This window comes from Apodemus sylvaticus, chromosome 12, assembly GCF_947179515.1.
Source record: "Apodemus sylvaticus chromosome 12, mApoSyl1.1, whole genome shotgun sequence".
Classification (NCBI taxonomy): domain Eukaryota; kingdom Metazoa; phylum Chordata; class Mammalia; order Rodentia; family Muridae; genus Apodemus; species Apodemus sylvaticus.
The window spans coordinates 40,671,793-40,686,031 of NC_067483.1; the positions used below are offsets into that span (position 1 = coordinate 40,671,793).

At 51.2% G+C, this 14,239-nt stretch overlaps 1 protein-coding gene across 1 annotated transcript; it reads left to right on the forward strand.

Moving 5' to 3' along the window:
- The first annotated feature begins 492 nt into the window (after positions 1 to 492).
- Chit1 (chitinase 1) lies at positions 493 to 13,111 on the forward strand. The gene is made up of 11 exons (XM_052199823.1): positions 493 to 620; positions 1,967 to 1,996; positions 4,786 to 4,987; positions 5,537 to 5,593; positions 6,798 to 6,967; positions 7,155 to 7,275; positions 7,835 to 7,958; positions 9,606 to 9,791; positions 10,841 to 10,948; positions 12,034 to 12,160; positions 12,685 to 13,111. Exons 1-11 carry the CDS (start codon positions 596 to 598, stop codon positions 12,927 to 12,929), a joined length of 1,395 nt encoding a protein of 464 aa, XP_052055783.1. The 5' UTR covers positions 493 to 595; the 3' UTR covers positions 12,930 to 13,111.
- The last annotated feature ends 1,128 nt before the right edge of the window (positions 13,112 to 14,239 follow it).

Consider the following 14,239-nt stretch of genomic DNA (forward strand, 5'->3'; position numbering starts at 1 on the left):
TTTCTCTCTCGCCGGTGTAACAGTTAGAATCCCAAAGAGAGTAAAAAAAAAAAAAAAATAACACTGTGAAAATAGCTTATCTTTGTGAGTTGATTGTCTTACAGAGGGAGGAGTTAAGTTCAAAAGAAGACTGTAAAAGAGCGGGGGAGGTTGATCTTGGGCACAACTGCCCTGGCTTGTGAGTCGCTCGTCTTTTCCTAGGCCTGGTGCTGGTGAGCTCCAGGCTGCTTGGGCCCGCACATGGTCCTGCACCGACCCACATGCAGAGTAGAGTCCTGCGTGACTGTGGCAGGAAGACCGTGGGCCCTTCCCACTTTCTTCTCTCTGCCTCCTGGTTTGGCAATAGCAAAAGTCCAATTTTTCACCCTTAGATCGTTCTAGAAAAACAAGAATTGCCAAAGACCACTGTGTCAGGTTTGCTCAACCCGCAGCACTAGACATGGCTACCCGCAGCCCTCCTCTCTCTCTCTCCCCTCCCTCAGGCATCTATTTCAACATTTCTGGCTGTACTGCTGCAGGCCAGTCATAGGAGAGCAGAGCAGGACCAGTGGAGCCAGTACTCACAGAGCGGATATCCCCAGCACCAGCCAGCATCATGGTGCGGTCCCTAGCCTGGGCAGGTGAGTGGGCTGGGCCTCAGGAGCCCTGGGTACACGGGCCCGTGGGTCCCTCATGCTACGCAACGAAGCAAAAGGTCGCAGGAGAACTTTGCTTCATTCCCCCTGGCCCTGACTGCTGGCTTGGCTATCGTTTTCAGCTCAAGGGCGCCTGTTCCAGAATGTAGTCAGTGAGCTTCTTCTCTGGGCGTTTTTTTGTTGTTTGTTTGTTTGTTTCCCTCCTGAGTATTTAGTCCAAGAAGCACCAGCCAAGGGTCACCTTCCCTAACTTTATATTGCTTGTCTTCCAGCAATATAAAGGGGTGGGGGTGAAGAACTCTAGATGTTCTTATAAAAATATTATTTTATATATCTACATTGTATATACACATATTTATAATTTATTGTATTATGTGTGTGTGCCTGGGTGACTTTATGCATACCACATGCATCCAGATGCTCACAGTGGCCAGAAGAGGACATCAGATCCCTTTGAATGGAGTTATAGGTGTTTGGGAGTTACCTGATCCGAATGCTGGGGTTGACCCCACGTTTTCTGCAAGAGCGATAAGCGCTTGTAACCACGAAGTCATCTCCCCAACCTCTCCTTGCAAATTTCATGCAGATATTTTTTTTTATTAAAAAGAAAAACCGGGACTGGAGAGATGGCTCAGCGGTTAAGAGCACTGACTGCCCTTCTGGAGGTCCTGAATTCAAATCCCAGCAACCATATGGTGGCTCACAACCATCCGTAATGAGATCTGATGCCCTCCTCTGGTGTGTCTGAAGACAGCTAGTGTACTTAACAAAATAAATGAATAAATCTTTTTAAAAAAGAAGAAAGAAAAACCAAAGTCGCCAGAAAGGTGGAAACAAATTGTTTGAAGTAGCCTGCCAGCCCTGGGTCTCCAAGGCTGCTGGTAGATATATATGAGCCTTTGGGACCAGGGGCATCAGAAAATGGGGTCTCCTGCCCAGCCCTTCAGGTGGGTTCTTTGGAGCCCTGGGTGGGTTTTCCTCCTCTTCCACAGAGATGCTTTTTCTCTGCATACCATGTTTGCAGGTTTCCCATAATCCTCCCAAATCCACCCCACCCTCCACTGAGGCTCTAGAGCCACCCCAGAGCTCTGAAGCCCCCACCAGTTTCCAGGATAAAGTCTGAACAGAAATGGGCCCCTGGCTGTCAAGCCTGGGTGAAGAGAGGAACAGTTTCCTCTGAGTGCTCCCTGGAAGGAGAAAACAGGGCTTGTGTGAAGTTACCTTCCCTTGACCACCTGCACCTGCCTCGCCTCTGCCAGCATGTGAGGCCTAGGCCTGTGGCCCTGAGAACGTCCTCGTGACATCTGTCTTCTTTTCTTGGATTACTTCAGGTGTGATGACTCTGCTGATGGTCCAGTGGGGTAAGTGGAACCTGTTGGAGGCCAGTGCTCACACTCTCAGCCCATCCGTGTTTCTGCTATACTCCTCCATTCCAGCCACGCCACACATATGTGCACATACACATGCACACACACATACAGGTGCACAAACACATACATACACACATGTGCATAGACATATGCATACACACACATACATGCGCATAGACACATGCATACATACACACAAGTGCACAGACACATATAGTTTCTGTTATACTCCTCCATTCCAGCCACTGCACACACATGTGCATACACATGTTTGTACATACACACATGCACACACACAGTTTATATTATATTCCTCCATTTCACCCACTACACACACACATATGCACACATGTGCACACACACACTGTTTCTGTTATGCCTCCATTCCAGCCATTACACATATGCATGCACACACACACACACACACACACACACACATACACTAAGAACTCTTGACAAACTAGGAGGACTAGCCATCAAAGCTCAGCCCCCCAGCCTTATTTCCCCAGAACCCCACTGTTCCTTTTTCCCAGAAGGTTTTTGCATCCTCCCCACTAGCTGAGCTCCCTCCAGCCCACAGCACCAGCTGTGTCTTCTCTCTTGAGGCCCCTTGTTCCCACATCTGTCTCACAGCATCAACACACTTTCTAGTATGTATTACAATTCCTATAGTTCTCACCTTGAACTCATTCTCCCACAGACTCTGAGCCTAGAGGTAAGAGAACCCAAGACCAGGCCTGTGGTCCAGCCCTGTAGCCCAGCGAGATATTTGTGCTTACCATTTGCAGAGCTGGAGAGAGTCAGAAGCGGGGGAGCACGTCAAACAAAAAAGATCTAGGGGACCTCCCAGGCATTGGCAACTCCAACTCCCGGGTCCCTTTCCCATGCCACCTGCTTGCCGGGCATCAGTGGTCCAGCGCCTGATCCTTGCACACACACACATTGCTGGCCCCTCGGGTTCTTATTCTGAAGATGCTAGGCATGCAGCACTGGTACCCATCTTCCCTCTTGGTCTCACATGAGGAGGCAGGAGTGTTGGGTAATGAGTATGAGGAGGTAGTGAGGCTGGGAATTTCTCCGAGTTCTTCCTAAAGTCGCAGCCACTTCCAGGCTCCATCGACACAGCATAGCAAGAGGACTTTGGGTGGGCCTGGGATTAATGTCTGTAAGCACCTGAACAGAGCTCAGCCTATGTCAGCACCCGTCAAGATAACAGCCATAGAGTTATCCTGTGGGACACATCAGGTGGGCAGGTGTCCCCAGGTTAGAGGAGGAAGCTGGGTTACCTGAGTGGCAGGTTCACATGCTACAGGACCTGTTGTCACCCGGCCACTGTATCGCCTCCGCTGTAGAAGATGTATTTGTAGCATTTGCTGTGCAGTGCTGAAGTATAGCGCTACATGAGCCTCCTGATTCCCTCCTGAGTGGCCCTGGGCGTGTCTTCTCTGGCCTGGTCTCCTCTTCCTTCCTTTAGCTATGAGGAGTTCACTGATCCTTGTACGCACATCTCTTCTAACAAGCTCTGGTCCTGGGTTACTTCTATCAGAGCCATCGACTGCCTGAAGGCTCTTCTCTCAGAGACGACCAGGGCTGGGGTTGGAGCCTTATGAACAGAGTCTCTGCTGACTAAAGTCGCCTTACACCTCGTCCCCTCCTCCACCGTCTCACTGGCACTGGACACGGAGAGGGACAGTTGGGAGGTGGTAAGAGAGATCCCGGTGGAACAAAAGGAGGTCCCAGAGCCTGGACCCCGTGCTCACCATTCACCAAGCCCCTAGCATAAAATGCTGCCTCATACATTGCAAAGTTACACAGGAAGTGGCCCCAGAGAGTCCAGATGGACAAGGACTGAACGAGAGAGATGCACCCAGAGTTTGTTCTGAGTGATGCAGGAATGAAGCCAATAATTCTTGCTCTCAGATGCCCTGATCCTGGCTCAGGGATGCCCTCCAAGGGACCATCAATCAGCACTGGCCCCCACTGGGTATAGGGTCTCCCTCGCAGCCGTTCATGAGTTATAAGTACACCAGACACAAGCTACCCTTCCCTGCATCTTTACAAGGACCTTAGCTGTGGCATTGATAAATGTAGGCTCTCAACAAGGGATAACAAATAAATGCAAACTACTTTAATGGAAGATTAAAGAAACATGAGCCCAGGCCTGTAACCAGAATGCCTCTCTCCCGCTCCTGCAGACATTTGCATTTTAATTGGCATTGTGAAGTATTCCCAACTGTGTTTTGACGGTTCTACCTCTCTTCCTTTGGCAAAAGAACGTGTCATGTTAACTCCCTTTGGGCCTTGTCTTGTGACAGGACTTCCTAGGACTGCTTGGGGCTGCCTGGGGCTGCCTGGGTGGGAAGGATTTGAAGCAAACTAGAAGCCTACCTATAGGCCCTGGCCTTAGGATCTGTGTGGGCTTAGGAGGTCAAGGGGTCAGGAGACCAGGATCCTAGCACCTGCGCTGCTCTCTCAGGGGTCCTGCTGGCTGAGAAGGGTCCCCAAATCAGGAAGCTCAGGTTGCCCTTGATGAAATGAACTTCATAATGAGGGTCTGGCACTGACAGGCAGCCTGCGGCCCCCATGACTAACTTGCATAAATGCTTTCCTTACCATGAGGTGTTTGCCTAAACAAAAGTCAGCCCTGTTTATTTCCAGCCGTCAGTCCTCAGTCTAGGAACCTAAGACACTTAGGGGTACTGTGTGCCTGGGGCAGAGGCCACCCATTCCCAGGCACCCTTCTGAGAAACATTTTTTTTCCCTCCTCCCTTACTGGCCAGGCTCTGCTGCAAAATTGGTCTGCTACCTCACCAACTGGTCCCAGTACCGGACAGAGGCAGCTCGATTCTTACCAAGGGATGTGGACCCCAACCTGTGTACGCACATCATCTACGCTTTTGCTGGAATGAACAACCACCAGATCAGTGCAGTAGAGCAGAATGACAAACTTCGCTACCAGGAGCTGAACAGCCTAAAGAATTTGTGAGACTGGGGGAGGGGTGGGGGAGGCGATGGGGGGGGCAGGTTACCCCACCCTCACCCCAGCCCTGTCCAGAAAACTCTCCATCACTGCAGCCCTGCCCTTGACCTGTATGGCACTGGGCAGGTCGCCTCATCTCTGGTAACCTGTGCTTATCTAGAAGAGATGGGGCTCAACGGGAGAACTGTAAAGAGTCCTTCCAGTTTAAATCCGAATAAGATCAGGATTGCAAAACCGTTTCCAACTCTGGAGTTTTCTTCCTCTTGTGCATGTTCTAACCATTATCCATCTTCAGCTATCTTACAAAGCCCCTTTGAGGACTCTGGTCCCTTGTGTACATGCACCTGTGTGAGGCTGCCCCAGTTAGACACAGGGTCCTCAATGTCACCCACAAAGTCTTTCCTCTCTGGATCTGCTGTCTGCGCACCCACACAGGCTATGTACCCAGGGGCCAGTGCAGGCTCGTGCCAGTTGCTACTGCCCCTCCCACCTATTCTTGTCAGTCCTCTGAGCTGGTGATATTCAGCCTTACACATCTCCTGTCGTTGCAGGAACCCCAAGCTCAAGACCCTGTTAGCCATCGGAGGCTGGAGCTTTGGTACCCAGAAGTGAGTAGACACGGACACGTGGGCGGCAGAACCCATGCATGGGAATGTGGCACACGGGCAGACAGAGCGGTCCTCAGGGAAATAGGTCAGGCCACAGCATGACAAGGGGTGGGGTCCCAGACCCTGGGGCTTTTCCCTTTGGTTCTAGACCCTCAACAGGATGCGATGGCAGCCGTGCAAGCATGGCTCCCGGTTGCCATAGAGACAACCTAGGCTTCTCATCAGAAGCCTAGAATCTAAAACTGCACAGAGTTCTGACCTCCCCAGCCTCAGTCTCCTCCTCCAGGAAGTGGGCAGGGGGCGGGGGCGGGGACCAGGGATCCCAGACAGCATTAGTGTGCTTTCTGAGCGCTGAATGGGATATCTTGTCAGTGAGATTGAGCTTGGCCGCTAAATTATTGTCCATTTCGGTAATTGTTTTTATTTATGGAGATAATGAATCTAGAGATCTAGAAAAATCTACAATATATAGTTCCCAAAATTTTAAACATTTAAGAAAATATTTTTGGACCGTAAGACCTTTGAGAGTCTGATTAATGTTATGATGCAACTTCCCCAAATCACACATTTTTTTTTATTAACATCGGTAGGATGTTTAGCTTGGCATTCCCAGAGACAAGGACCTAAGAATTAACGCTATTCATTTATGTTAGAAGTTAATAAAAGTCAATGAAAAACGAATCAATCTGTAAACACTTGAGAGTCTTAGGAAGCCTAAGAATACTTTGGGGTCCACTGGGGAACGGAGCTGTGGGAGAGGGGTCCCCAGGCTAACATGGAGATTCGGGAAGAGCTCTGCACAGCACAATGGTTAGTCCCAGCATACAGCATTCCTATTACCCACCAGGGGGCTCAACCAGGGGGTCCCCAGGTCCCCAGCTTCTTGATAGTCTCTTTGTTTGTCCCCCTAACTCCGGAGATGGAGATAACTCTGACTGACAGTGAGACAGTTCAGGGACTGCAAGGGGATTGGAGCAGCCCCTGGTGACATTGACCTTGGGGTAGAAAGCACTTGTGTTGTTCCTTTTCTTAACCAGGCCCCTAGCCTGTCAGCAAGTACCCAGCAGCCCCCAGACAACCATCCCAGAACACTTTCTGGTCTAGGCACATGATTGGGATCTCGAACTTTCTCATTTGCCCTTGAGCAAGACAATGACCTCTACTCTAGCTCCATTCAGGCCACACCCCTTCCATCATTCCACAGGTTCACAGACATGGTGGCCACCGCCAGCACCCGGCAGACCTTCGTCAAGTCAGCCCTCAGTTTCCTGCGCACTCACGGTTTTGATGGCCTTGACCTGGACTGGGAGTACCCAGGAGACCGTGGGAGCCCGGCAATAGACAAAGAGAGATTCACAGCCCTGACCCAGGTATGGCTGGGAGCGGCTAGGGTCAGTCAGTCACCCAGGGACTCAGGGTGGTGGTCCTACAGTGTCTGAGGGCTGCTCTGCCCCCAGGGCCAGCAGCTTCAGACCGCAGCATGTGAGAACCTAGGGGGGAGTGGGTAATAGGATAGAGGGTCCTGCTAGCCCCTGCCTCTGCCTTCATGCTGCTTTCTTCCCGGCCAAAGCCTTCCAGGAAGAAGCCCAGTCCTCAGGGAGGGAACGCCTCCTTTTGACTGCAGCTGTACCGAATGAGCGAGGCCAGGTGGATGCTGGCTATGAGGTGGAAAAGATTTCCCTGTGAGTCTCCGGCAGTCTACTTAGACCCTATGTCCTTGGTATGATGTATGGAGCTGCAGCCTCTGTGACACTGGAGAGATGGCACAGCGGTGCATACATGCATTTATATCCAGCACTCAGGAGGCAAGGGCAGGCAAGCCTCTATGAGTCTGAAACCAGCCTGCTCTTCACTGATTTCCAGGCTAGCTACGTAGAGAGAGGCTGTGAGTGTGTGTGTGTGTGTGTGTGTGTGTGTGTGTGTGTGTGTGTGTGTGTTTGGGGTGTGTGTATGAAAGCTTGTTAGAAATGCAGCCTGCTGAGTCAGAGCCTACAGTTTTGTGAGATTCTCTGGGGACTTCTGCAATGCTACAGCTTGGGAAACACCAAGCTAGATTGCTTCCAAAATGACATAATCGAACCAGCTCTCCTGCACAGAACAGAATACACCTGAGGGTGCTGGAGTGGGCAGGGTGGGTAGGACATCAGTGTCCAACACCACAGTGGGAATGGTCTGAGGGTGAGGGACGCGGAATGTCCTTATCTCTCCTCCTTGTTCCCACCCTTCCCACATCTCCTGCAGAACCCTGGACTTCATCAACCTTATGGCCTATGACTTCCACAGCTCCTGGGAAAAGACCACAGGGCATAACAGCCCCCTCTACAAAAGGCAAGGAGAGAGTGGGGCAGCCGCTGATCAAAATGTGGTAAGTGGTCAGTGGGCGAGGCGGGGGGGGGGGGGTCTCCGGGCCAGCAGGACCTGTGCAGTGGCCTCATTTGAACCCCCAATTCCCTACTGAAAAACAAAACAGGAAAACCAAGTAAGACATCAGGCTTTTCCTGTTGTCTTTGTTTGCTTGCTTTATTCTGTCCCATGCCACTTATGAGGGGAAAGTGTCACTTCTCTGCAGAATCTTAGCCGACAACAGAGCAAGTCATTTTAATGACATCAGACACACAAGGGATGGGGGTGGGGTGGGGGGAGGGGCCTCCTTGGAACTGGACTCTCCAGCCAGTATGGCTCCCACATCATTCATATCCATCCCTTGCCCAAGGTTGATAGCACTGCAAGGGACACCAATTGAGGAGGAACAAGCCTGGAAGGGCAGGCTGGTCTTAAACTGTAGCTGGGATTTCCTGCCCAACCCTTTCTTCCTGAGAAGTCTGGATAGCTTACATACACCCAGTCTATAGTCACAAGTCAAGAATAACAACACCATTTCTCTTTCTCAAGACAACCATCACAGCGCTCCCTAGATTTGGAATGCCTTTTGCTCTTGGAGTCCTGTATCTCCATGAGGGCAGGAGTAGGACATTTTTCTCTCTCTAGCTCTTTCACAAAGTTCATACTGTGGATTAGAGGGCCACATCAGGCCTGACTGTGCACCCCATCTGGAAAACAGAATGGGTTTTGAAGGAAGCTAAACAGCTCAGCCCAGTAGAGGACATAAAGACCCAAAGCTGATCGCTGTTTGGGGCTGACGCCCCTCAGCTGGGTGTTCTCTGGGCTGGCAAACGGAGGGCTTTGCCTTTGACCACATGTCTTCTACTTGCCAACTGTGTGCCTAAGAATTGCTTCTGGCCAGTCTCCTGTCTAAACGTACATACATAAAATGTGTCATTCAGGGACCTGAGTTTTTCTCTCAGAAATCTGGGGTTTGATCCTGGATAATTTATTCAAACCAACAAAAAGAAATCAACTCGGTGAAAACTGTCTTTACCCAAGAGGCCCAGACTCACTGTGAGGACACCGAGCCACAGGATAGGCCCTAAGGACAAATCTTCATCTTTCAATAGTTATTCGGTACCACTAGATCAAATGTCTCTTCCTCCAGCCATAGGCCTAGGATTACATGTCTGCTAACACATGACTGTAGGTAGACACTGGGGATGCAAACCCAAGTCCCTGATCGTGTTCTCAGATGAAACTTATCACCATACTAGCTAACAGAGAACACGCCCCCCAGCTTCCTGTGTCATTTCTGCTAGGCTCACATACACGGTACGCCCTTACATTGCCAAGCAAGGCAGGAATTTCTGTCTGCTTTCTTCAGTAATGTATTCAAAGCCTCTAGGAAAGAGCTTGGTGCATCGGGGACTGCCAGTGACTATTTGTTGGGTACATGGTTGACTGGTTCCAAAGCCCCAAATCTGGCTATTGGGCCTTGCAGCTTCACTCACAGGGTGTAAGAGTCTAGAGTGGAATTGAAAGAAGATGAGTCTAAACAGGGTGCTTAAGAGCAGCCTTTGGGTCCAGCGGAGGAGATCCAGCCTCCCTTCCCCCCTCTAGAATCCCATTCTCAGGCAACCAGAACCAAGGTAAGGACAGATAAGCAGGCCCCCTTCTCTACCAGGATGCCGCTGTGAATCTCTGGCTGCAGAAGGGGACCCCAGCCAGCAAACTGATCCTCGGCATGCCCACCTATGGGCGCTCCTTCACCTTGGCCTTCTCATCAGACACCAGAGTTGGGGCCCCAGCCGTGGGGCCTGGTGTCCCAGGACCTTACACTAAGGACAAAGGGATCCTGGCTTACTTTGAGGTAAGATGGCTTTTAGCTATCCTGAATATGGTAGAGGTCCAAGGACTCCTGATCTTTAAGGGGGCTTCTCCTGTAGTTTATGAGAAAAAGGTGGTTTGCATGGAGAATTCTGGCCAAGGGAACTCTATCCCATCCTGGACCTCTTACGTATATCCTTAAACTAGGAAGCCTAAAGTTTCAATCTGCAGTCCTAGGTGATTCCACAGACCTACTATGTTCTCTAGACTTCCTCGGATGGGAATGTTCTAATCTCTGATCTCCTCTTGGCATGAGGGGATAGGTACTATTAATCCCAAAGATTCCAGACAGACCACTGACCCAAGCCATCAGAGCCAAATTAATTAAAGCAAGGTTTTTTTGTTTTTTGTTTTTTTTTAAATTTGTATACACAGGCTGCTTCCCCCTTAAGGAAGGGTTCAGGAAGTCAGCAGTGGACATGGGGAAGATAAGGGTTTTTATAGTTTAGGTGTGGGGAGTTTCCAAGTGGGAGATTTGGCAGGCAAACAGGTGAGGTCACAGAAGGAGAACATAAGCATTACAAGCCAGTCACGATGACCTCCTGAAACCAAGGCAGAGTTGCAAGGTACTCCCACCAAGGGTGCTCACACCAGGGTACTCACACCAGGGTGCTCATTCTAAGGTGCTCATACCAAGATGGTCATAACAACATTTTTTTTTTTTTGAGACAGGGTTTCTCTGTGTAGCCCTGGCTGTCCTGGAACTCACTCTGTAGACCAGGCTGGCCTCAAACTCAGAAATCCGCCTGCCTCTGCCTCCCAAGTGCTGAGATTAAAGGCTTGCACCACCACTGCCCAGCCATAACAACATTTTTGAAACAAAGTTATGGTTGCAGTTTTCTGTAGCAGGCAGTATAGAACCATTTGTAGTTAAAGTTACAGATCCGGCATAGAAACGGAGATTTAACCATCAACAGGAATGAGCCTAGTTTGTGTTTACTGTAAGGTGGTTTTTAGGCCTAAGATGGAGGCAGGCTTGTTTAGCAGTGCCTGATAGTGTTAATCTTCCCTAACACGGCTCTGTTCCCGCAGGTCTGCTCCTGGAAGGGAGTCTACAGAATCGAGGACCAGAAGGTGCCCTATGCCTTCCAGGGCAACCAATGGGTGGGATTTGATGACGTGGAAAGTTTCAGAACGAAGGTGAGGCCCAGCCCTGTTAGGAGGGGTGCCCCCCACCCCACCCCCACACCCACCACCACCCCTGGCAGCTCTGAGGCCTATCAGTAATATCAGCACTTAAACTCTCTTCCTTCAAGGATGAGTGTTCTTGTAAATGCCCTAGCATTTCACCCTCTTCATGCGACAGAATCCTGCGCATTTATCACCTATTGATAAAGATGGGGATGCAGCTCTGTGTGGAGGGCTTGCCTGGCATGCGCAAGGCTCAAGGTTTCATTCCCAGTACAGAGAAATACATACATACATACAAACACACACACACACACACGAGAGAGAGAGAGAGAGAGAGAGAGAGAGAGAGAGAGAGAGAGAGAGAGAGAGATCTACACTAAGTAGTCCTCTTGACCAGATTTGTATTTTACCAAAATTCTAACTCTACAGGCACATGGGAAGGAGAAATGCACACGGGGCTGGGGGTGCAAGACATGTGTTTTATCCAATCTGTTGGCCATGTTTGGAACATATGTATGTCATTGATTTACTTTATAGAAGCCTTTTATCCCGTCTAATATGGGCTCCTTAATGTGTTTCCTGGCCTCTCTCTCTTCCTGAGGAGATCCTCAGCTCCCCGGGGGGAACAGAGCCACACCTGTTTGTGAGCAGGCCTCTTGGGGCAGGCAGCAGCAGGCGGGGGTCTCTCAGAAATGCAGCCGATGGGCTCTGTGGGCATCTAGGAGAGAGTAGATGCTGTCCCTGGAGGAAAGTTTGTAGAGGATATGTGATTGGGGCAAGTCCTAAAGCCCAGAAGGTAGGCAGGTGTCCAGGGAGGAGACCGTGTGGGCAGCCAGGATGGAGAAGGACGAGATGGACCATGACATCAAGGTGACCCATGAAGAGGAGAGAGGTCAGCTCCCAGCCCTCTCCACAAACATCATGGTGCCTCCACAGGAACGCACAGCTCAGGGCATCCCCTTGGGGTAACAAGGGCATAAAGACATGAAGACAAAGGCCGAGCTTGCTTCAGAGCATTGGGAAAGCAGAGACCTGATTCCCGGTGGTAACCGGTAGACAGTATTTTAATCACCCACATCTGCTCATGCCTCCAGGCTACCTATCTGAAACAGAAGGGGCTGGGAGGAGCCATGGTCTGGGTCCTGGACTTGGATGACTTCAAGGGTTACTTCTGCAACCAGGGCCAGTACCCTCTCATCCGGGCACTACAGCAGGAGCTGAGTGAGTAAAAGGGGCTGACCTCAGAGAGTAGGGTGTACCCCCTCCCCTCTCATAAGCCTCTCTGAGGAAACACTGCCCCCCAATATTGTGATTTCTCAACATTAACGCACGTGAGGAGCTAAGGAAGGTGTTGAAACTGCGTGCTCCGCCCCCTTTCCTGTTTCTCGCTGGCAATACCTGACGGGGTGTGGTAACAGGGATTCCCTGCAAAGGTCTCAGCCGAGGACGAGGACGGCTGTTTGCTCTTATCAAGAAGAAAGCCAGCCCTCGCCTTGTTGTATGCAGCCCCTGGTGCCCCTCATGGGAATATGGCAGGGTGTCACAGCTGGCCCGCAGTCGCCAGCTGCCCACTGCTGCGTAGCACAGGTTGTCTTCCAGGCTGTGTCCGGCTGTAGGCGTGACTGCGGTCTGGATGTGGGAAGGGAGGTGCTGGGTGGCCGCCTCTGGTGGCTGCTGCTGTGTGCTCCGCCCGTGGTTTGGAATCTCTTGGGCCAACATTGGTTGAATCATCCTTGTCTTTCTAGGTCTTCCATCCGTGCCTCCAACCAGCCCAGAACAGGAAGTTCCTGGGCCACACTGGTCTTCTGAGCCAGTGCAGGGACCCAGCCCAGGGCTAGATAGCTTCTGCCAAGGCAAAGCTGATGGGGTCTACCCCAACCCTGGAGAAAAGACCAGTTATTACAACTGTAGCGGGGGCCGGTTGTACCAGCAGAGCTGTCCCCTAGGCCTGGTGTTTAGAGACTCTTGTAAATGCTGTACCTGGGGCTGAGTCCCAGGAATGCCAACTCCAGTCTGAGGCTAGCCTTGGGATCCCCCAACAGCCTGCCCCTGCTTTCCCTGGGGCCTGCAGGCCTCTCTGTTCCTTCCATGACCTGGCCTCTCCTCAGCTTCTTGGCTTCCTTTTTGTCTCTTCTAGGCTGCCTCTTTACCCGAAAAATAAACGTATTTTTTTTTTCACCCATGACGTTGTGACTTAAAGAACCTCTCTCTGGGCAGTGTTCGGTCAGTGAAGGCGGGAGGGGGCGGGGCAAAAGGAAAGAGCAGCACACAGCAGGCAAAGATCAGAGCCAGAGTTACATTCCCGATGTGCCTGGCCCCATGACAGTCTCACCTCACTGAGTCCACCAGCCAAGCATCCTCCAGTACACAGGTGGCAGCAGAGAAGGCGCGACCACACTCCACACGTCCACTTGTAGGAGGAGCCTTTGGGGAAAGTGATGCTTAACCTCTGCTAGGCTGTTATTTCCCAAATGGACACAAGGTGGCAGCAGAGAAGAGCTTTTTCCCACTTTACTGCTCTGTCTGCGACCACCAGTGAAGCCACCAGTCCGCGGAGGAGGACTGAGTCACTCACGAACCTGTCTGGGCTTGGGCACTCTATAAAGAAGAATTCTGAACTAAGCGCTCACTTTGAAATGAACCCTGTTGGGGCCTTCCACATGCCTCAGCTCAACCACCGCTCCCAGCAGGTAGAGGACACGAACGATCATTATCTGCATCTTACAGGCATCTCAATCGAAGTCTGATTCTAGCCAGTTCTGAGTGCAGAACAAAGGCTTAAAATGGGCCAAGCCATGCGTGTGGCCCAAGGATCATCTACTTAAGAGTGACCTAACAGTGCGTGGGGTCACGTGCCTACAACGCCAGCACTGAGGCTGAGGCAGGAGGAACTTGAGCACCAGGCTAGCGCTTGCTTTCTGGAAGGATCCTTCTGAGCCGGAGACACTTAGCAAACCTAAAGCCCGACCCTTGCGCCCCCACTGTGGGCTCCGGGCCCCTCTTGTTCTGTGTCCTTCCATTGCAGTTGGGTCTCTCTGCACAAAGCAAGCATCTGCAATATTTCGATCCGTGTGCTGGGTAGACATCGCAGGGGGGAGCGGTGTGCAGGGCTGGGTGGCGGTGCAGGGAGGGTAGTGTGAATGTTCAGGGCTGGCCTTTCCAGGGGCCAGTATTCAACATTCAGCAGACAAGGAACAAATGAGATCTATTCAGGTAACTGTGAGTGCTACAGTGGGAAGCCTGCCTGGCTGGAGACTGGAACCCAGTGTGGGCGTGACCACTGTGCAGTGCAGTTGGAAA

Bases quoted from the DNA above. Each gene is read 5' to 3' on its own strand.
- Chit1 (XM_052199823.1), top strand. From the start codon at position 596: ATGGTGCGGTCCCTAGCCTGGGCAG. The intron at 621-1,966 runs GTGAGTGGGCTG...GGATTACTTCAG, and splicing joins GCGGTCCCTAGCCTGGGCAG to GTGTGATGACTCTGCTGATG. The intron at 4,988-5,536 runs GTGAGACTGGGG...CTGTCGTTGCAG, and splicing joins CTGAACAGCCTAAAGAATTT to GAACCCCAAGCTCAAGACCC.